Source organism: Haematobia irritans, chromosome 3 (genome assembly GCF_050003625.1).
Source record: "Haematobia irritans isolate KBUSLIRL chromosome 3, ASM5000362v1, whole genome shotgun sequence".
Taxonomy (NCBI): domain Eukaryota; kingdom Metazoa; phylum Arthropoda; class Insecta; order Diptera; family Muscidae; genus Haematobia; species Haematobia irritans.
Window position 1 is genome coordinate 119667932 of NC_134399.1, and position 23714 is coordinate 119691645.

Sequence of the window (23714 nt, forward strand, 5' to 3'; positions counted from 1 at the left end):
CAAGTACAGGAAATGAAATACCTAGGTGTGGTGATCTCGACAAATGGTTCGTCGAACGAACATGTGGACTTTACGATCAGGGAGATTGAAAAGAAATGCCGCTTCATGAATATTATCAATGGGTGTCGTTTTGGAGTGCATCCGATTAAGGCATTACTTTTTTATAAAGCATTTGTGAGGTCGAAAGCTGAATATGGAGCCTCGGCTCTTTCAAATATGTCTCAAGTTGCTTCTGGCAGAATTAAAAGTTGCCTTAATAATGTCCTGAGAAAGGCCCTGGGTCTCATACGCACAACACCTGTTTCAGTCATATATCATATGGCTGGTGAATTGCCTCCTGACAAGAGATTTGAATTGGCAACGGCAAAGGAACTAATAAAAGTTTTTGCGTTGAACCTTCCGGCAAAGGAGATAATGGCTGTTCGGGATCGTCCATTGAATTCTAGTTACTACAGAATCTATCATCAATTCCAGCATATTTTTGAAGACGTCGCACAGATCTCTGAATCAATCATTAAGCCAAGTAATATAAAGTTTGATGAGGACTTTTTCAAAGGAGCTGTCAAAAATAAGGCTGAAGCTAGCGTTGAACTGGTTAGGAGTCTGAGGTTGGAGAAGGAGGCGGATCTACAAGATAGAAAGTTTGATTTAATCTTCACGGATGGCTCAGTGCATGCTGAATATACGGGGGCTGCTTTCTACCACCAGGCTTCTGGTTTGGTTCAGGCCTTCTGTGTCACCAAAAGACTGTCTTCTATGTCGGCGGAGCTTGTTGCGTTATATAAAGCTCTTGAATTTGCTACAAACAACGGGCTGACAAATATTGCATTTTTAACGGATAGTCTAGCTGGAGTTCAAGCGCTTAAAAACAACGGAGGACTTAATTTTTTGGCACATCAATTTCTGGCTCTTGCAAATGAACACTGTGGAAGCATCGAAATACATTTCATTCCCGGGCACATGGGAATACCTCACAATGAGAAAGTGGATGAAGCAGCGAAAAAGGCATTTGAAGAGGGATGGCGTTTAGATTTGAAATGGCCCTTAGGTGATGCTATTCGTACAATAGAGGAAAAATTGTGGTTGAAATGGTCAACGGAATATATACAAGAGGCGTCAGTACGAAATTCCTGTTACTTCAGAATCTTTCCGACGGTGCGGAAGAAGCCGTGGTTCGGTAATGTGGCAGTGAATACTCTTCAGTGTAAAGCAATTAATAGAATACTGAGTGACAATGCATTCTGCAATTCTACACTTTATAAGGTGCGAGTAGCTGATTCTCCAGAGTGTGAGTCATGTGGTGGGGTGGAGACCCCATCCCATGTGATTTTTGAATGCCCTAGATTTTTCTTGGAAAGAACGCACTTCACCGAATTGGATGGTATATTTGATATTGAACAATTTGTTGACAAATTTGGTATAGAAGGTTTGAGCATTTTAGCGGATTTCTTGGAGAAGACTGGTCCATGCATTTAGTTTCATCACAGCATTGCGATGTCTATTAGTGTTGGCTTTGTGATTCCGGGCCAAATAAGTCTTCCAATAAGGGTGTTTTTTTTTCATCGGCATTGGGAGCAACTTAAAAGGAAAAAAAAAAAAAAAAAATAAATATTGTTAGCAACGGGAATTGAAAAAAAAAACGATAGATTTATAGCGCATTTTTGCACAAGCTGGCATCCCTTTATTTAATCACAAAACTTATGTGTCAATTGTGACATTATAATAAATTGGAGCCAAACATACTGCACGCGAAAATCATACAATTTACGCTGGAAAATATTCCCCACCTATAGACTGCAATCTGGAAATTCACATCAAGGAGATATTACAAGTACATACATATGTTGCAACTTTAAAATGTGAACTAAATTTATGACATCGTATTTCTTTATGGAACGACATATTTTTTATTAATAAAAAAGAATTACAAAAATCAATGCATGGCGGTAAGGAACTTTCAACTCACCTGTATTTGATGAAAATGCTCCATGTTTAATTTTTAGTAGATCCTTTCGTTTTATTCTCGCATGTACAGTGGGGTAGAATTGACTATTTGCTGGCGTTCACCGCAAAGATGGATATTTGTTGTTGGGTAGATTTTCCGGTCAGATGGTAATAAGCCAAGTTCCTTACTGCCTTTTGTAGTTTGGGTAAAGATGTTATGAAATTGGTACGCTCAAAATTTGGTTTCGTTTTTTTTTTTACTTAGGAAGAACACTTATTTTCTTTCGCTTTCTTTTTTATTCGTTAATTCACTTCAATTTGTAGTTGTTGTTGTTTTCAAACAAACACAATTTAGGCGCGCTTTTTCTACGTCGCCACTTATCAACTTGTTTCTTTGATTCATAGATAATTATGCAGAGAAAACACACTTGATCACTAAAGATATTTCATAAAAAATTATTTCCTTTTTTTTGATACAAAATAAGAAAATAGAAATAACATCCAACAGAAAGAAATGTTTTCTTTTTCTACTCTTCCAAACAATTGCATAAAACAATAACAAAGAATCACAATAGATATGCAATCATTTAACCATTGTCATAGCCACACATGAATTCATTAAGGAGTTTCAGTTTCGCAATTCTTTCTCCACACTATTTTTCAAATTTACTTGCACACACTACTTGACATTTGGACCATTACATGGGTTTCATTACTTCTATTCTTTCGCAACGTATTAGAAAAAAAAACAAAAACCACACATATGATGCAGATTGTGTTATGAGGTAAAAAACGAGTATAATGATAGGGGAGGTTAGACTATTGGAAATAAAGATAAATCCCCTCTCCAATAGTTAGTAGTATTATAATTTAATAGACAACTGTATGCTGTTATGACTTTACTGTACAACAATACCCAATACTATTCACTATGGCACGATCCAGCTCCACAAGAGTTAGAGCTATAGCGAAACAAAAAACAACACCACCATCATCTTTTTCGTCGTCAGACTTCACACAATGGTGTGAACGTTTTCTGTTTTGTTGTTGTTGTTGTCCTCTTCTTTTTCTTTTGCTGGCGTTGCTTTATTGTGTTGTTGTCGTCGTTATTATTTAGCCTGCTGCGTTGTTTTTTGCAATTGAATTTTCATAGGAAGGTATGTTGCTGGTGAGCTTCTTCTTCTTTCTGTTGTTTTGTTGTTTCTTTTTTTTCTTATTTGTATCACCACTCTGTGTGATGTATATTATAATGCTGTGCTGTTCCGCAGTATATTTAAACAAAATTCACTGTATGTTGTACGTACCAACAACGAACGTATGGCAATTGCCTTCAAACGCTATTGAATTGAGTTTCTTTATGCATTGATAGCTTGGGCTGCTAAAAAAGAACTTATTTTTAAGTGTGCGTGTGTTTGTTTATGTACATCGGGTTCGTTTGCACGAGAGCGCGAGCGATGATTGTAACGGCGGTGTGAGTCGAAAATTTCTTGCTCTCTATTCATGGCATCTCTTTTATTCACAGGCATTGGTAGCAGCACCTATCTCTTTTTGGCCTTATATACGTCAGTATTTTTCCAAACGTGTGTGTGTAATTTGCAATTCATTGTAGTAATAGCAGTGTTGCCGTTATACGAAATGAAATTATTAGACATTCGATTAAAAGTTGGTATTTGTCTACCCTTAAAAATAAACTAACGTTCGGATTTACTTTCGATTGACGCAATTTTTCTTAACTCAAAGTTTATTTTCGATTTTCGACATTCTGGGAAATTAGTCTCTCTGCCAGCATTTCAAAATTTGAATTTGCAGTTGGTAACGGATATAAGCACATCTCATATAAGAAAAAACGCATATAGGAAAATGTAGCAAAAAAACCATCACCCATGTTCCGAAATTCGGAATCTCAATAAACCTAAGCACCATATTACTTTTCAATTAGTGAATACTTTTTATTTATAATTAATGGCATACTAAATAATTTGTACACTCATATTTCTTCCACTAATATCCACATACTATAATTATAAGGTTTAAAATCTTGTCGTATGTGGGAGCAAAAACTAAATAAATTCAAATTAAAAACTACATATAAACTGAATTTTCTCAAGTTTTGTTTGTTGTATTATAATTGTTCAGATTGTAATTCGTACATTTTCCTTTTTACATTTTTTCAATAAAAACATTTTAAAACTATAAACAGAAATTTTATTACTTCTTTCTAACCGATTTTTGTGAAATATATTCCTATAAGAAAGAAATTTCTTATATAAATGTATGTACTTTTCTAATATACTAATTATTTTGTTTTAGTTTGAATTCACACACTACACGATTAAATCTTTTGGATATCGTATGTTATTTATAATGGTTAAGTTTATATAGACTATACAAAATTTAATTAAAACATGTAAGGAAACTCTAAAGTCGGGCGGGGCCGACTATATTATACCCTGCACCACTTTGTAGATCTAAATTTTCGATACCATATCACATCCTATATATAAAGGTTTGTCCCAAATACATACATTTAAATATCACTCGATTTGGACAGAATTTGATAGACTTTTACAAAACCTATATACTCAAAATTTAAGTTGGCTAATGCACTAGGATGGAACACAATTTTAGTAAAAAAATATGGGAAACATTTAAATCTGAAGCAATTTTAAGGAAACTTCGCAAAAGTTTATTTATGATTTATCGCTCGATATATATGTATTAGAATTTTGGGAAAATTAGAGTCATTTTTACAACTTTTCGACTAAGCAGTGGCGATTTTACAAGAAAATTTTTGGTATTTTGACCATTTTTGTCGAAATCAGAAAAACATATATATGGGAGCTATATCTAAATCTGAACCGATTTCAATCAAATTTGGCACACATGACTACTACCAATTTTACTCCTTGTGCAAAATTTCTAGCTAATCGGGATAAAACTCTGGCTTCTGGGTCCATATATGTGCATATCGGGCGAAAGATATATATGGGAGCTATATCTAAATCTGAATCGATTTGGCACGCATAGCTACAATGCTAAATCTACTCCCTGTGCAAAATTTCAACCAAATTGGGCCAAAACTCTGGCTTTTAGGACCATATTAGTCCATATCGGGCGAAAGATATATATGGGAGCTATATCTAAATCTGAACCGATTTCAATCAAATTTTGCACACTTGACTATACTACTAATTGTACTCCTAATGAAAAGTTTCCACCAAATTCGGCCAAAAATCTGGCTTCTGGGGCCATATAAGTCCACATCGGGCGAAAGATATATATGGGAGCTATATCGAAATCTGAACCGATTTCAATCAAATTTTGCACACTTTACTATACGACTAAGTGTTATGTTTGTACAAAATTTCAAGCAAATCGGTATAAAACTCTGGCTGCTGGGTCCATATTAGTGCATATCGGGCGAAAGATATATATGGGAGCTATATCTAAATCTGAACCGATTTCTTCCAAAATCAAGTTCTATTCTGACCCAAACTAGGAACATGTGCCAAATTTGAAGGCGATTGGACTTAAATTGCGACCTAGACTTTGATCACAAAAATGTGTTCACAGACAGACGGACGGACATGGTTATATCGACTCAGGGACCCACCCTGAGCATTATTGTCAAAGACACCATGTGTCTATCTCGTCTCCTTCTGGGTGTTACAAACATATGCACTAACTTATAATACCCTGTTCCACAGTGTGGCGCAGGGTATAAATATAATATATATGTTAATTTTCAACAATAAAAACAAAAAAGTATAACATGGTGAAAATAATTAATATTCTTGGCATAGGAGTATTAATGATACATAATTGATATATATGCATTAAAAATTATCATTATCCAAGAAAAAATAATAAGTACAATAGTTTAATTAGTTGAAAGTGTTATTTTGTTAGTATCTTTGTAATGCTTTTTTGAAAGAATATGCGTTGTTGGTAAATTGTATTTGATGTGGTGCCAAAGAGGGCCAGAATTTATGATATATACGCTTATAAGATTTTTTCTTATATGCAATAATTGTATATAAGAAAAAAAAACGCATATAAAAAAATTGCTTGATTTTCTGACTTTCTTATATCCGTTACTACTGAATCCACATTTTTACCATAGAGTAGTGGCACTATAATTACATTATTGCCAACTATTGTTAGAAGAGTCATTTTGATATTTTGCGAAATACCAAGAACAAATAGCTTCTTAAAAATATTTTGAAGAAAACCAAAAACATTTTATTATGTTTAAAATTTAAATGGAATAAAGTGACATTTCAGATATTTTCCAAACATACTACCTTGATATTTTACCAACCATACTGTCTTGATCAAGGGTACAAACACTGGCTGCAAGACGCTGTTACACAAGCTTCTCCTGAAAAACGAAAATAACTGTTGTGGGTATTGACATTCCAAGTCATCTGTAGCATTTGTAATTTTTAAACAATGTGAGAGCTAATATTTATTAATTACAGATCTAAAATTAATATTTTTATGAAATCTTATTGCACTTTCTTAAATTAATCGCCGAAATTCGACTTTTCAAAGTTTTATATGTTGACATTTTTATAAAATATAAAATTTGCCGTCAGAATACAGTTTAATTTAAAACATTACTTTCTTATGGTCCTGGTATATGACCATTTTTGAAATTGTTATTGTAGAGATCCACGAAATTAATTTACTTTAATTTGGTAACACTACTTGCTCTCACTCGCTTATTGGAAATGGCGCATTATTTGAAGCAGAGAGCGAGAGTAAGAGAAACTCTAAACTTCGCATATATATGCCCTATCACGAGATTCGTGCAATAACAACAAATATAGATACCACCAAATCTCACGCAAAAAAAATTTGCACTTCCATGTTTTTTGTAGATTGGTCTTTTCGAGGATTCAATTCTTAAATTATAATTCATTGTATATTGTTAAGTGCTGTCATCAAACCAGATATGTATGAAAATATAGACCTTTATTTCATATAAAACTATTTTGTCGGCTACTTTGGAAAAAATCTGGTATAAATGTACGACACCTCTCGGTAAAAACTGTATATATGCAGGAGTAATGAATTACAAAAACGAAAGCGCAACTACTAAGCCCTGGGAAACAATGGCTGCAAAGAGAAAGTTCGTCACCTAATAAAACAACCATATGCGCTTCCTCGTTAACTCGATAGATTTCTTTTTTGCAATCTCTAAATGTTCATATCATTTCGAGAATACCCTTGATATGAGAAGGCAGTGTGTAGCGCTTCAATTCATGTGTATTTTTGTTAATTAAAATATATGTACATCTTTTAAAAAGTTGATGAACTATTATCGTTAAATGAGTTTTAAAAACAACAAACTTTCGACAGTGAAATTACATGCATATTTCTTATTTTGGAAACATCTTACACTACATTTCATTTGTGTAGTATGACTGTACTTTACGCGCCTTTTAGTGTTTCTGTGTTGTTAGCCCAAAAGAGACGAGAAAAATGTTTGTAGTGTGTATCTCTGGTTTCTCTACTTTTTGTTTTTGCGTTTCAACATGGTTGTCCCCTCGCAATTGGTGTACAGTACTACAACGTTCGTATATTTAATATATACATAATACGAATATAAATATTGTATATACAATTATATTTTATATGAATTAACCAGTTTGATTGTATATCAAATATGTATTTTAACTCAAGATTATTTTTGTGATAAATTGGAGTTATCTATATTTAATGTAAGTAATTTTTAAATGAAACATTTCCATCTCAGCAATTACGACCACAAAGGTTGACGCCAATTTTGCAATTCGTTCACTATTTACGTCATATCTTCATGTTGAATATACATATTTATATTTTTTTATTAAATACATACATTTTGTTGCATGCGTCATGCAAAGGGATATTTTAGACGAAGTGACATATTTGCAATTATAGCAATTTTTATTTGTTGATAACCATTGTTGCCAGATTCCTTTCGTGTAAAATATATATAGTTGTTTGCAATTTACTCGGAATGTGACCTATTTAGAAAGTCACAGTTTGGTGTTTTGGCATCATTGGATCGTATTTCTTCAAAGATGATGCGATTTGTTACGCAACTGTGAATGTTGAGCGCTACCATGAGATGATATCCAACTTTTTTGCCCAAAATGCAAGGACTTGACTTGCCTCATGAGATATGGTTTCACCAATACGGTGCCACATGACACACATCACGCGTAACAATGGAGTTATTGAGAGGCGAGTTTGATGAAGTTTTCTTTTTAACGTTCAGGTCTGGTCAATTGGCCGCCTAGATCGGGCGAATCAACACCTTTAAATTTTTTTGTGGGGGTATGTTAAAGGTCATATATGTAAACTATGGCTGTCACCCAGGATAAATCCCGTGATTTCGGGACGTAATTACTATAAAAAGCACAATTTCATCAAAAATCGAAGTAAAGGTCCTCGAGCAATGATAAAAGGTCCGTCGACAATATAACAAGATCGCGTTTATCTGCTAAAAATTTGGATGCCTTGATATTTTTAAGAAGTTACTTAAAACCATGAAGTACTACAAAAGGATTAACACAAGTGTACGAAAATAATCCTAATCTAATAAAAATCCTTAAAATATTTTGCTGAATAAGATATCGATATGAAATTGCTTTTTTTTGTTGAAATTTTTTTGAAATTGGTTTTTAATGTACTCTTATGTTGTTTTGTTAACAAAATTTAATCAAACTAAATTGGTTTAATGTACATTTTTTGGATCTGTAGATTGCTATTTCTTAATATATTTAAAAAAAAATTCCAAAAATTTCGGGGTCCCAAAAAAATCCCGGATTCAAATAAAAATTTCATTTTTTTAATTTCTTAAAAAATCACAAAAAAAAAACAACAGCAGTTCAATGACTGACACTGAAGATAAATTTTCTTTTCGGATTTGTTCACATTATGCTCGAAATATCTCTTTTTCCGAAATTTGTAAATTGCCCTTCCATACAAAAACGAGTTTTCAAATGCCAACAAAGGAGATTTCGAGCATAAAGTGAACGTAGTATAAAAATCATTCGGCAACCACGAATGTGACTCATGTGGCATCGTCTAACAGCACGTCAACAAGGGCATTAACAAAACATGCGCTTTGAAACCATCCTCTTTGAAAAGGCAACGATTAAAACTTGTCGAACCAAAAGCGAAGTTGAGAATTTTTATTCACTCGTGTAAAAATTGTCGGTTTGTTCGGACGTGTAAGTCAGAACGAACAGTAAGTGACAGAAATTCGATTTAAATAGTATTATTAATATTATAATAAAGACAAGAAATGAGTAGCTACAGGGCAGCTCGAGGTGGGAGGCGTTCTGTCCAACCTAAGCCGTTTGTTAGTGCGGAAACCGGGGTGAGTTAATAGAGAAAAATAATGGAAATGTATGGAGTGGTATTTCTCGATGAATAAAAAGATATTCTGAACTCTCGTTTGGTGAAAACTAAATTAATTAGTCATCTTTTTTTTATAATTTTTTTTTTTACAGCGAAAAAGTCAGTTTATGGTTAAAAACAAAAGAAAAACCAGATTCTTAGACTTTTTTGCAATAATCTTTACAAGCGCTAAAATTTTTATGTATACTAGTAGGTTTTGATAACTTGGGAGAAGGAAGTTTCTAGGGCAAGCAAAATTTTATTATTTTTGTGCGGCCGCTCTTAAAAACATCCTTTTACCCAAATTATGTAAACTTTGCAAAATAAAAAGAAACCATACCCAAATTAATGTTATTAGGACGAATCTTAGCGTTTTTGTGAATGATTATTGAAAAACGTTCTATGTGAACAATTGCTTAAATTATTAGTTTTGTATTCCATAGTTATGTACGTTTTATTTTTGCTTAATACTCAAACGAATTAATGTGCATTTGATTATTCTACTCACACACACACACACACACACACATGCATCTGAATGTTTTGTACAATCTGTGAAAAGGAAATGAACGAAATTTGGATATTTTTAGGGTTACGTTGTGCAATTTTTTACATTGATTATTTTAAAAATTCATAATTTTCTCTATATCATAAAGGCTCATTCGCAAAAACGGGCTGCATTTTTTGCTAATCTACAAACCAGCTAATTCTCTGCCGGTATATACAATTGTGACTGCAAGTGTGACCCATGTATTCATGATGTAGAGAAATTGTGAAAACGGTGTTGTAAATATGATGGGTGCAGATATCGACTTTGCGCGTTTTTAAGTCGCTAATTTAAATAGCCTAATATTCTTGTGGTGCAAAAATTAATAACTTATGGTAATAAAGTTTTAAAATTTGAAATTTAATTTATCTTCTTAACTTTTCTCACTATCTTCTCTTTTGTGTCATACATAAGTACAATCTGATTCCCATAGCCTGATTTGAAAGATTTCTATATATTAAATATTAATTTAACCTGCAGGTTGCCCGAGACAAAAAGGCTTTGGAGAAGTTCTTAAAGTTCATCTTATTAAACTGATTTGTACAATACATTTACTGACTTTGTTAACATGTACGCTTGTGTGTGTATGCGCGTATTGTAGAATCTTGAAGGGTTGGTGGTTTGGGGTTGCTTCATTTTGTTGGGGGTTGGAAAAATAATCATCCCCTAGGAAATGTCTGAACAACAAAGCTCCTTCAAACTATTTCCCTTTTAATGATCTGCCTGTTATATTTTCTTCCAAAAGTTATTGGGAAAAAATCTGAAATGAACATTATCTAAATTTTTCTTTTGTAATTATTGGTGTTTTGCATAGCAAGATGGAAGTATGGGATCTTTATATTTATTGCTCTGTGCATTTTTTCCGATTGTGATAAAACGATTTCAAAATATGGAATAGTGTAAGACAGGTACAATAGCCATTGACAGGTACAATAGCCTAAATATAAAGATTCAGCTACCAAATTTTTGATAAATATTTTTTTCCAAGAAATTTCTGTTGCTTTAATTCATCCTAGTTCTATTGAAGTATAAATTACTATTGCCACTAGTTTTTATCCACTACCTATTAAAAAGTTTTCCTTTGGAGAATATATTCTCTTATATTTTTTTATTTTTACTGCAGTAGCAATGCTATTGCTCTCATTCTTGTAAAGTTTTTGAAATAAAAATTAAAAATTAAATTAGAATGTGACAATACAACAAATTTTACTATAGGGTTACAAAAAAAAGTTGCCTTAAAATGTTCATCTCAGAATAGATTTAAAAGGAAAACAACGTTTTCTGTTGTTGATTTTTTATAAAAACGTTTGGGTTTTTTGCTTTAGAAATGTTCATAGCTATTGCTAAACTAAAGTTTTAGTATGCTTACCAAATGAAAACCAGCGATGATGACGATGATGGAGTGTGAGGAAGGTAATGGCACAACGAATAAATTGTTTGTTGTCCCCCAGATTATCAGAGTTGAGGAGATCACATCCGTGAATTGTTGTCATCGAGGTTGAAGCATCGCCGATCCATCGCATACATTATGGTGTTATTTGTGTTTTTGGGTAATTTATTTTAAATATTTTTCCATTTAGTTTTAATTGTGGATTCTTTTACAGCATTTGAGAATAATGTATGATGGTTTTTCATCACACATTTGATATACAAATTAGACTGTATAATAAATTTAATTTATTTATATATTAGGAGGCTTACAACGCGCAAAAACAACAACAACCAGCTACTCCAACACAAAATTATCAGTCATCTCCTGTAGTTAAGGCCGAAAAAGTACAGCAGCCATTGCCACCACCTCCAGAATTTCCCGCAGAAGATGCTGCATTTAAAGAAAGTTCGGATTTAGATGAATCTGGTCTGGTTGATGAAAATGGCAAAGTTAAGTTTAAGAAAATCTTTGCCACCCGCAAGAAGGCTTCAGGTAAATGGATGCATTATAATATATAAAAGACATTAAAAAAAAGATTTTTAAACCCTATACCACTATGTGATCAAGATATACAATCTGCGTTGAAATATGCTTATAGGAAATATAGGTTTTTGAATTTGGCCTAGAAATTCATTCATGTTAGTGATATTTCTGAGGCCCGATAGATGTGTCGGTAATTATTTCTTTTTTATTATAATTATCGCATGGTCAAAATGCCACTAACTCAGAAGGGTCCTTATTGTATTTCTTGGATTATCTAGCAGTTTATAAAAGGAATTCATGTGGTATGGGTTAGGGTGTTAGTCTCAAGATCTAAATAATTCATACTTAAAGCAATTTTATCAATTGAATTTATTAATTTTTTTATTTATTTCATAGTTCGTGCCAAGGAGAAACGTATTCGCCAAAACCGGCGGTTAAGAAAAACCATTGTCCCCAAAAATGCTTTAATGGCACTCAATGAACTTAAGGGAATATCTATAGGAGATTTTGTTATAAACAATAATCCCAATGGTGGTTTTATTGCTTTGGTAACATGCAATAACAATCAATATGAAGGACGTGGCATTTCTAAAACGGTAGCCAAGAATAATGCTTGCGAAAAAGCTTTGAGAGACTATATTATTGCTAAAATGCGAGAGAAACCAAGGAAAGCTTTGGTTGGTAACAATAATATCCAAAATAATGGCAACGATGAATCCATGGATACTGGTGACGGCGAGGCTACCGAAAGTGGTGAAACTACAAATCTTGATGAAACAGAAGATGTACCAATGGTGAATTTGGCGTCGTTTGCAATTTACAAACTTTTCTCTGAATGGGAGAACGAAGGATTTATTATACCAGAAATGCATCCAACTGCAGCAGCTACTGGTAACATTAGCGACAATGAAAGCATGTCTGGTGGGGTAAAAGAAGCAAAGAAGCCCCCAATTCGCAGTGAATTGCCACCAAACTGGGAGGCTATGCATCCAGCATCTTTGCTATGTTATGTAAGTTAATGAAACGAAATGCGCACATAGAAATGTTATTGAATTTATTATTTCTTATATAGATGCGCCCTGGAATCACATACACTGACAAAGGTACCATTGGCGAAAAACCAAATGTTTTACATACTCTAGCTACTAACGTCGACGGCGAAGAATTTGAAGCCAGTGGACGGTCCAAGAAAATAGCTCGTCGTAATGTTGCCGCTGTAGCATGTAATTCACTATTCAATACCAACTTTGAGCCAGAATTAAGATCAGATTAAATTATACCAAGACTTTAGTAGATATAGTATTTAATTCTCACACCACACTCTAATATACATATATGTTTGGTGTATCAACAAAGTAATTTTACTTTTAAGCTATTCCTTTTTCCACACTGACAAAATTTATGTACAACTTTTCTCCCAATCTTCAATGGAATAGTAAATAAGGTATGTTGTACTTTATTAAAAAAAATGACAAAATTCAATTGACATTTAAGATATCTATCTATATATTGTTTGTTTATTTTAAAGTATGATTATACCAAAGACCAATGTTTTTGAAATTGATCATTTTTTGGTAAGTAGATCATATGCGGTCTTTCGATGGCCAGGGCGTATTGTTTCGATTTTTTCACAATTTCCTCATGGAAAATCTGTAAGGTAAAAAAGAAAAAAAATTAGTTTATTTTAATGGAGAACTTCGACCCCATTGGGTCCAAGAAAAATACTGTGCGTGTACATTACACCGTGGTTGCTCACTTTTGAGTCAATTAAAATATGGCTTATTGTACATAGTAGCGATATAGGATATTTGTAAGTTATGCTGTGTTCCCTCAATAATACTTATTAGGGGTTTTTCCCGGGAAATTGCTATTTTTTCGTTCCCGGAAATGAAGTGCGGGAATTCCTAGGAAATTTTCTTTACAATATTTTATGTATAATAGAGGGTTTTATATGGCAAATGACAGTTGAAATCTAGTTAAAGTAGATTTTGGAATTTTAATGTGAATAACTATGGTACCAAGTCGTAGTAGTTGCCTTGTGGAGCATACATAGTCGTGGGTTCTAATACAGAATCCAACGGGCTCCCAATTATTAAAAAGAAGTTTGCATTTCCTAATTTATGATTGTCATATTTCTGTAAACCGACATTCCGATAGACTGAGTAAACCTTTAAAAACAACGGGACATTTTACCTTATGTAACCCACGTTGGAAATTGCATAATTTCATAATTATTGCAAGGATGTTTTTTTTTTATGAAATAAAAAATAATTCCAAGCTTTTTTAAGATAGTTACTTTATTTTCAAATTTATACCTTAAGCTGAGTACTATGTTCAGTTTTCAAGCTGAAAACCCAAAAAAATGGTTCACAATCAATTCCTTAGATCTTTTCCATTCATTATTTCGCAAGACATTGTATAAATATAATCGTCTTCATAAAGATTTTTGTACTTAGTACTCACCTTTATACATATTAGGCTTGAAATCTATTAAAATTGGGGTTTAAAGCCCTTATTTATAGGCACACGACAACTGAAATCTAGTTAAAGTGGATTTTGGAAGTGTAATGTGAATGTCGTATTACATGGTAGTGTTTCCCTTTTGGGAATATTGACTGAACATGTGCATTTATTGACCCCGTTTAACGATGGTGAAATCGAAATAAGTTTCTTTCATTTCCAAACAGTTTTTTAGTGTTACAAAAATCCCACTATATTAATAGTGTTCTTCCGAAAACTATGCCGAAAGAGACTGCCTTAACCATTGTCAAATCGTTTTGTATTACAAAATATTTCGTATTTTAGTATGATTTATGTCTGATATAAGAGAACAACAATATATATTGATAGTTGTCCAGAGAGCGCCTTATAACCGTAGCTTTCGGCTATTTCTAATTTAACTAACTAAACTCAATGTTTAGTTGCATCTCTCCTAACCAGGGCTGTGGAGCCGCGGCAATTTTGCTCGATTCCAGCCTTTTTCATTAGCCTCGACTCCTACTCGAGTTTAAAAAGTAAAATTCTGGTATGCCTATGTTTTATAAAAAATTAGCCGATATCAACAACAAGCCACAAATTTGTTTTTGTGGTTCCAAAATAAACCTACGATCTAAAAATCTTGGTATGGGTTTATATCGGTATTATATAAACAAATTAGCCGATACAACAAAAAATCACAAATTTGTTTTTGTGTCTCCAAATAAAACTACAATCTAAAATTTAGTCAAATCGAATCAGTGTAGGCAGTCTATGCGCTCAAAAATCAGTTTATGCAAAGCTATATCAAAATCGGAAATAATAGGAGCTTAATTTTGCATATTTTCATTTCATTTTTACATTTCAAAATGAAAAAATATTAGGCCTTTTAGTAAAACCTAACTGCCCAAAAAGCCAAATCGAAAGATCCTTTATGAGTGCTATGTCACAAATTTTCCGGTGTGACATATATTCGAGCGTGAAGTCTATAGACAGACGGATATAGTTACATCGTCTTAAAATAAACTTAAAAAAAAAATTAAATTCTATACTTCATATAAAATTTTATACTAGTGGCCATTAATATCTAATTTAAAATTTTAGTCAAATCGAATGAGTTTCGGGCTTCTATGCGCTCAAAAATCGATGCAAAGCTATATCAAAATTTGAAATGATAGGAGCTTTATTGTTCACATTTAGAGATCCCAAATTCTACAAAATCGTATGAAAATTTCAGGCTGGAAAAAAAATTAGACCTTCTGGTAAACCCAGACTAACCTAACTGCTCAAAAAGCCAATTCATGCAAAAATTATCCGCTGTGACCTATGTTCGAGCGTGAAATCTACAGACAGACGGGGATATAATTATATCGTCTTGAAATAAAATTGAAAAAAATGAGTTAAATTCGATGCTTCAAAATGTTTCAAATAAAATTTTATGCTGGTGGCCATTAAAATGGATCGATTCATACCATCTTCTAGTCTAACCTTCTAGAAAATATAGAATAATCTCTATCATGGGAAGTTGCTGCGCAATTACAGTCCTGCCGTTTATTGATCGATTGAAGAACTCAATGGAATCTAATTTGCATAAATATTTGTTTAGTTACAAAAACATATTATATACGCCTAAAGGTTATTTTTACAATAAATATAAAAATTTTATATTTAAAATTTTTATATAAAATTTCGATTTGTAAGAGGAAAATTCCCAAAGGCTTTCTCCATAAGTAGTTAGCTCAAAATTGAGTTATCTATCCCAGCCAGATCTATACTAAAGGCTGTGGAAAAGTTCATTCGCCCGAACTGAGACATGTACAGTCTAGGCGTATATAGATTTGTATCTGGCGTTTTCTTTTCAATGGTTCTATTGATCAAGTTCCTTAATCTAATTTGTCCATAAAGCTCAAATAATAACTAATTGTAAATTAAGATATCATGCATTTGGACGTTAATCGCCTGTTTCAGTATCAGGCTAACATAAAAAATAATAAAAAAAAAATTAAGTAAAAAATATTAAAGAGTTTTTAAAATTTTGATTTAGCCGGAGTTGGAGTCGACTTAAATTTTTACGTCTCCGACTTAGACTCTGGCAAAATCTTCTGACTCCACAGCCCTGTCCCTAACATCTTATTCCTTTGTGAAGATGTGACTAAGCTAATAGTCCACTAAAATAGCGACTGGCTATTCTCCGATCTTAATTGACCTTTATTGATAAAGTTTGGTAAATATTGGTGGAAACAATATCTCTGTTTTCTTTTTATACTTACATCATCTTCTTTAATATCCAATACAGTCGATAAATCCCATTCGATTTTAGGCAAAGGTTGGGATATAAACCTTGCTGCCGTAGCCACTGACGGAATAGAGTGTTTTTGCAAAGCCAAAATTTCCCACAATGAACTATCGATTGCCTTCGATTTTGTTGGATCACGTTCTTCCATTATGTAGGGATCCTGAGATACTACAAAAATCACAATTTAAATACTTGTTATAATTTAAGACATTTCGTATGTACAGACCTTCTTCCGGTCCGGAAGCACATATGAGTCTCTTTAAACCCAAATGACGCAACAGTAAATTTCCAATGAAATACATCATTATTACGGCATCTTGTGGTGGTGATATTAAACTTAGGCGAGCAAGACGTTTTATAAATGCCGCCACTAAATTTTCAGGCAAATGTGTAGATGTTAGAAAGATGTCGGACAAATAAAAAAGCCGTGCTTTATATTTGGTATGGAATATTTCAGGTTCAAACATAGAGTATAGTTTTTCATATATATTGGGATAGGTAATATTATGCTTTTGTATTAGCGTAAAAACACCTTGCAAAGCCAACAGAGATACAGCGCCGCCTAAAATGATTTATAAAAAATATTATAAATATATTTATTTATTTGTGTATCATACTAGTGCATCAAGGCATATGTCTTATAACAATGCGCTAGAATCAATTAATTGAAATAAAGTTAATTATAGTTATATTAATTATGTTATAGGAAACAACAACACTAGTTCCTCCACACCTTCATGATAAAGAATGCTTCCATTTTTTGATTATTGAAACTGAATTCATGTTAAGTCGATCTAACCATATCCATGAACACTTTTTGGTCGCAGTCGCAGTTTAAGTCCAATCGGCACAAGTTTATGCTTTGGGTCAGCATAGATCCCTATTGATTTTGGAAGAAATCAATTATATAAATAAATATAATTTTTTTGCCCGATATGCACTTATTTAGCTCAGAAGCCAGAGTTTTACCCTGATTTGCTCTATATTTTGCACAGGGAGTACAATTTATAGTTTCGAAAAGTGTGCCAAATTTGGTTGAAATCAGTTCAGATTTAGATATAGATCTAACAAATGGAGCAGGGTACAATATAGTCGACCACATCCGATTTTAGGCTTTCCCTACTTGTTATTCATAAGTGATTACATCTTTGCCACAGATATTACTTTCTGAAGTAATAACACTTTTGGGTTTCATTGACATCGTCTATTCTATGCGTAGCTAATGCCATACACACTTTTATGTACTTACCACAATCTAAGGAATCCATTAGAAAATCTGTCAAAAGCACAGGTTTTTCCAAATGTGATAGGCAACATTCTAATAACACTATTAACATTTGTTTATGAACAGCCTCCGGAAGATTGGGTTGAAGCCACTGCATAATATTGTTCCACACTCGATTTATATGTCTTTGAGTTGTACTATATAAAAACAATTCAGATCCTGGTGACTTCTCCGAAAGAGGAACAAATGACTTCGAATTATCTTGCAAAGATTTTGTCAATGGTATAGTATTAATAAAATGTAGGCAATTTAGAGCGTAAATTTCATTTTCAAATCCTGTCCTCTTCACTAGAATATTTAGGATATTCCAACTGTTTTGTACAACATCCAAGTATTCGCCGAATTCCTTGAAGTTTTGTATGATCTGCTGTTGGGAGCGTTTATCTGACAATAGCTTTTCAATAACACTACGAAGTCGTTTACGTGGGAAATGCAAGGGTTCCACATTTTCAATTGGATATTTTCCTTCAATAGATAAAAGCTTCATATATGATAGAAGAGATTGCTTTGCATCTTGTATTTTCTCATTATTCTCTATGGAACATAGCATAAGATTTAGTGTCTCCTCATATCTTTCACTTATCCATTCACGATATTTAGTTTCGGCTTCCGATTCATTCTTTTTTGTTGGTAGTAACATTTCTCGCCTTCTCAATACTTCCGTAAAAACAACTTCCAGCGTTAAAAGGGCCGGCGTAAGAGGTTCGCTGCCTTTATTAGCATTCTGGGGGAAAAAAAATAAAATTGAACTCTTAATATTAAATATGAACCTATAAAATTATTGCAGCAGAAAAAGCTAAACTAGTACATATGCCTAGTATTTGTTTTACTATTGGACTACGAATCACAACCTCTAGATATTGGATGATGTCGACCAAATTATTAGCCTTTGCTCTGCTATTTAAGAAGTCATTGGCCTTTGCTCTTAGTTCCTTAGATATTCTACTCTTCAGATTGTTAGTGTTTTCCGACATTTTTCTTTATTTATTTAATTTAATAAAAATTACTTTTTTTCAAATTCCCCAATTGATAAACACGTTTCAAGATTTTCAAACAAACAAATGAAAACAAAAACACATGTTTTTGAAAGTAGTGATGCCAGATTTTCTTGGACCTGCAGAATATAGACCAAATACTGAGTCACTATACCGGAATTTAAATTTGGGTACTAAATTTACCCCGAATTCGCAAAATAACAAAATATCCTCAGAACATGAAGGTATTTGTTACATTTCGATGGGATTTGTCCAAAAAAGCAAAAAAAAAATTGTACATTTGCTCGTTGTTAATATATGACAAGCACACTTTTTTGTATTATTTGCATTTGTCATCTCCAAAACATCAGTAAAGCGACCACTAAGAATTCAATGTAAACCGAACATAGTACCAACTTTTAGCACAGGATACCCTAAGCAGTCATGGACTAAAAGAATACAGAGTACTCGTTTATCCAGAGCATCTCCAAAAAATATGCAAAACTGTAATCAGCTGTTTAAAAACAATTGAAATCTTAAATTTTTATGGCCAGTTTCTCATCCTCCGATTAATTTTAACCGGTGGATAGACCTCCGGTTAGTAAAATTTTTGTATGGGATCAGCTGTTTTATCGACACGATAAATAATAACAAGACATTGAGAAACTGGCCCTTAATGTATAAAATGCTTAAAGAGTCATAAATATCTACTGCTGTGATTATTCATGACACTGTACCACTTTGAATCTCATGTCATTCGATAAATTAGTCACAATAATTTACTATACCCAATAAACACAGGATGAGCGTTTTTCAAATGCAACAACTTTTCAGTTTGAGGGTAAATATAATTTTTAACATAAATTCAACTTGACTTGAAATAGCTCATCTTCAATACATCTTCAAATTGTTTGCGTATTACTTCCAATTTGCCAAAATGTTGACAAAATCTTTGAAAAGGTGTTGAAGATAATATGAGAAAACTTTGACAAAACACTACCCTAAAATGCAACGAAAAAAACATGTGGTTTTCAATACTTATTTGTGCAACGAAGTTCGTGGTCAATTGCAAGAAATTAAAAAAAAATGGAAAATTTTAGACAAATAACCAAATAGTTTATAAAAATAGGTAAGTGAAAATAAGAAATGAAATAAAACTTTAAGGAAGTCACTAAATGTATATCTCTTTGCAGAAAACTAAAATTATGGATTCTACGTTCTTGAAAACATTAAAAAGCTGGCCGATGAAAAATGGTGGACAATTAACTGGAACTGCTTCAAATAGTTTATAATAATTGGTACGTCAATATGAAAAATTAAATCAACACTTTAGAGAAGTCACTAAATTTAAATCTCTTTGCAGAAAACTAAAATCTTTGGATGCTACATTCTTGCAAACATTAAGAAGCTGACCAATGAAAAATGAGTGGCTTATCGACAAGAAAAAGTTTCCAGAAACATTACAAGTGCAACCAATTAAAATTGTTAAAAACAAAAACTTGTTGAAATCAATAACTTCTGGATGAAAATGTGCATCACATCGTCAGTTTAATTCATATGTTATTATCAGTTTAAAATGGATATTTTGTGAATTCCTTCTGCTGGAAATCAATTCTAACACGCGGTCCAGTACGTTCCTAATTTCAAATTGCCCCCATGTTAATAAATTTTAATGCTGTTTTATGACACCAAAAAGAAGGAAATCGAATTATCAATGAAAAAGTGTTACTAATAATGTTTAAGATATTTAAAGTTTTGTTGTTTGTTTTTTTTTTTTTGTTCTTATTTGTTGATATGTTTAATAAGATTATTATTTATCAATTGGTATTGTAGTGTATTATGCAGTGTAGTGTATTATTATATATTTTATTTTGATGAAAATGAATAAATTATACAAAATTCATAGAATTTTGGCTTTGACTTTCAATTTGAAGTGGGGATATCATTCATACAAATTTAGGTTGAAAAGTATTTGCAACGATGTTAATTTTGAATTTGACTCGCATCGAAAATTGTTTGACAAATTATTGAGTAGCGATGCATTTCAATTTGAGGATAACACTTGAGATATTATTGCTAATGTGTTGAATTTCACTGTTGAGGGTAATGTCTGTTTTTTGTTGAGAACGCGATTTTCTCAACAATTTCTCAACTTGAATATTACCCTAATCCTTTGAAAAAATGTTTGAAAAATTGTTGAAATTTAGCATTTTTCAAACGTTTGTGTTTATTGGGTAGTGAATCTAAAAAGGGTCACTTTATCAAAATGCAATCTGGCAAAACCGACGCAACTTGCACTGATGAGATGTTCTGGATAGAACACGAGTGCAACGATGTTCTGGATAGCTCATACAAATATTGCATCCACCCAATAAACACAAACGTTTGAAAAATGCTAAATTTCAACAATTTTTCAAACATTTTTTCAAAGGATTAGGGTAATATTCAAGTTGAGAAATTGTTGAGAAAATCGCGTTCTCAACAAAAAACAGACATTACCCTCAACAGTGAAATTCAACACATTAGCAATAATATCGCAAGTGTTATCCTCAAATTGAAATGCATCGCTACTCAATAATTTGTCAAACAATTTTCGATGCGAGTCAAATTCAAAATTAACATCGTTGCAAATACTTTTCAACCTAAATTTGTATGAATGATATCCCCACTTCAAATTGAAAGTCAAAGCCAAAATTCTATGAATTTTGTATAATTTATTCATTTTCATCAAAATAAAATATATAATAATACACTACACTGCATAATACACTACAATACCAATTGATAAATAATAATCTTATTAAACATATCAACAAATAAGAACAAAAAAAAAAAAAACAAACAACAAAACTTTAAATATCTTAAACATTATTAGTAACACTTTTTCATTGATAATTCGATTTCCTTCTTTTTGGTGTCATAAAACAGCATTAAAATTTATTAACATGGGGGCAATTTGAAATTAGGAACGTACTGGACCGCGTGTTAGAATTGATTTCCAGCAGAAGGAATTCACAAAATATCCATTTTAAACTGATAATAACATATGAATTAAACTGACGATGTGATGCACATTTTCATCCCGAAGTTATTGATTTCAACAAGTTTTTGTTTTTAACAATTTTAATTGGTTGCACTTGTAATGTTTCTGGAAACTTTTTCTTGTCGATAAGCCACTCATTTTTCATTGGTCAGCTTCTTAATGTTTGCAAGAATGTAGCATCCAAAGATTTTAGTTTTCTGCAAAGAGATTTAAATTTAGTGACTTCTCTAAAGTGTTGATTTAATTTTTCATATTGACGTACCAATTATTATAAACTATTTGAAGCAGTTCCAGTTAATTGTCCACCATTTTTCATCGGCCAGCTTTTTAATGTTTTCAAGAACGTAGAATCCATAATTTTAGTTTTCTGCAAAGAGATATACATTTAGTGACTTCCTTAAAGTTTTATTTCATTTCTTATTTTCACTTACCTATTTTTATAAACTATTTGGTTATTTGTCTAAAATTTTCCATTTTTTTTTAATTTCTTGCAATTGACCACGAACTTCGTTGCACAAATAAGTATTGAAAACCACATGTTTTTTTCGTTGCATTTTAGGGTAGTGTTTTGTCAAAGTTTTCTCATATTATCTTCAACACCTTTTCAAAGATTTTGTCAACATTTTGGCAAATTGGAAGTAATACGCAAACAATTTGAAGATGTATTGAAGATGAGCTATTTCAAGTCAAGTTGAATTTATGTTAAAAATTATATTTACCCTCAAACTGAAAAGTTGTTGCATTTGAAAAACGCTCATCCTGTGTTTATTGGGCAGTGTTAACAGAAAACAGCCCTTATATACAATAGTCATAAATTGCCGTCACATCAGTGTTGTTTTTTTTTTTGGAAAATTTAATTTTTTGATTCTATTACTACTTTTTTAATTGTATTACTACTGTACTATTATTTTATTTACACAATTTGGAATCCTATTTTTTACCTACTTGCATTCCTAAAAACTTTTTTCAACAATTTGGGTTTTTTCTTAAGATTTGGAGGGTGATTTCAAAATCACCTGACAACACTGCGAAACATATTCGTTAATATTCAGATATGGCATCCCCCCTCATTGCAAGTTAAAAACAATAACAATGAACCACGAGACGTTCTACTGTAAATTTCTGCAGATTTAGTAAAATTACTTATGAAATAAACAAATAACTGCAATAACATGAATTTAACGACAACATTTAAACCTGTATTAACAAAGGCTGCATTGGCTCTACAGAATAAATCAAGCCAGACAAATTTTAAAGCAATAGTCTTCGAAGAACCAAAAGCAGGGAATAATGATGGTGTGGTTACAATGAGTAAGAACAAAACGAAAAAGCATGTAAGCGTGGACACAAAAGAAGATACCAATGAGTTCGATATCAAGCAAGCACGCCATGAAGTCTTAAATTTCGCCATGAACAACCAACGTATACAAAAGAATCAAAAAAAGATGCAAATATTTCAAATGGTACAATTGGGAGCGAAACCACCAAAGAAAACTTACAAAAACTACAAGGAACTTTTGGATGAGAAACGTCGTTTAAAAGATATTCGCGAATCAAGGAAGAAATTTCATCAGCTGGGTAAAAATCAAACAGGAGCAGCTTCAGTGAAATGCCGTAGCAAAACCAAAATAGATAAGCAATCAAAGAAACGCCCTCCCGTCTCATCTATAGATCAACATTATGGAGTTGTTAAGCCTAAATTGAAGAAGAAAAATTGAATAAAATATAAGAACAAGATAAACATGTAGAACATATGGTCACCAATGGTAAGTTAGGAAGAAATGTCTTCTACCTCAAAAGAAAGTTACAATTGGTTCATGATAGCTACATTTCTTTGGGT

At 32.4% G+C, this 23714-nt stretch overlaps 4 protein-coding genes and 2 long non-coding RNA genes across 7 annotated transcripts in view; 3 read left to right on the plus strand and 3 right to left on the minus strand.

Annotated features, from left to right (window-relative positions):
• The window catches only part of Dsp1 (Dorsal switch protein 1), a 67509-nt gene extending 64115 nt beyond the window's left edge, over positions 1-3394 (minus strand). For both annotated transcript variants that reach the window (XM_075302597.1, XM_075302596.1), the window contains exons 1-2: positions 3249-3394; positions 1967-2379 (exon numbers count right to left, since the gene is read on the minus strand). In XM_075302597.1, the coding sequence (XP_075158712.1) occupies positions 1967-1990 (24 nt within the window). In that variant the 5' untranslated portion in view covers positions 1991-2379; positions 3249-3394. The remainder of the gene's footprint in view (positions 1-1966; positions 2380-3248) is intronic.
• A 5706-nt stretch (positions 3395-9100) lies between these two features.
• On the plus strand, positions 9101-13306 carry DIP1 (DISCO Interacting Protein 1). Its single transcript, XM_075302598.1, has 4 exons — positions 9101-9319; positions 11579-11810; positions 12198-12811; positions 12874-13306. The coding sequence occupies exons 1-4, from the start codon at positions 9245-9247 to the stop codon at positions 13072-13074; spliced, it is 1122 nt and encodes a 373-aa protein (XP_075158713.1). The 5' UTR covers positions 9101-9244; the 3' UTR covers positions 13075-13306.
• LOC142231925 (nucleolar complex protein 4 homolog A) lies at positions 13242-18936 on the minus strand. The gene is made up of 5 exons (XM_075302593.1): positions 18709-18936; positions 17822-18581; positions 16799-17134; positions 16547-16740; positions 13242-13451 (listed from the first exon to the last, which is right to left on the minus strand). The coding sequence occupies exons 1-5, from the start codon at positions 18829-18831 to the stop codon at positions 13335-13337; spliced, it is 1530 nt and encodes a 509-aa protein (XP_075158708.1). The 5' UTR covers positions 18832-18936; the 3' UTR covers positions 13242-13334.
• Positions 18937-19632: 696 nt separating this feature from the next.
• LOC142230394 (uncharacterized) lies at positions 19633-20739 on the plus strand. The gene is made up of 3 exons (XR_012720672.1): positions 19633-19960; positions 20025-20129; positions 20195-20739. It is a non-coding gene; the product is annotated as an uncharacterized LOC142230394 (long non-coding RNA).
• A 786-nt stretch (positions 20740-21525) lies between these two features.
• Positions 21526-22596, minus strand: LOC142231493 (uncharacterized). Its single transcript, XR_012720808.1, has 3 exons — positions 22306-22596; positions 22137-22241; positions 21526-22071 (listed from the first exon to the last, which is right to left on the minus strand). It is a non-coding gene; the product is annotated as an uncharacterized LOC142231493 (long non-coding RNA).
• Positions 22597-22934: 338 nt separating this feature from the next.
• On the plus strand, positions 22935-23615 carry LOC142230273 (uncharacterized). Its single transcript, XM_075300923.1, has one exon. It carries the CDS (start codon positions 23047-23049, stop codon positions 23590-23592), a length of 546 nt encoding a protein of 181 aa, XP_075157038.1. The 5' UTR covers positions 22935-23046; the 3' UTR covers positions 23593-23615.
• Positions 23616-23714: the final 99 nt, after the last annotated feature.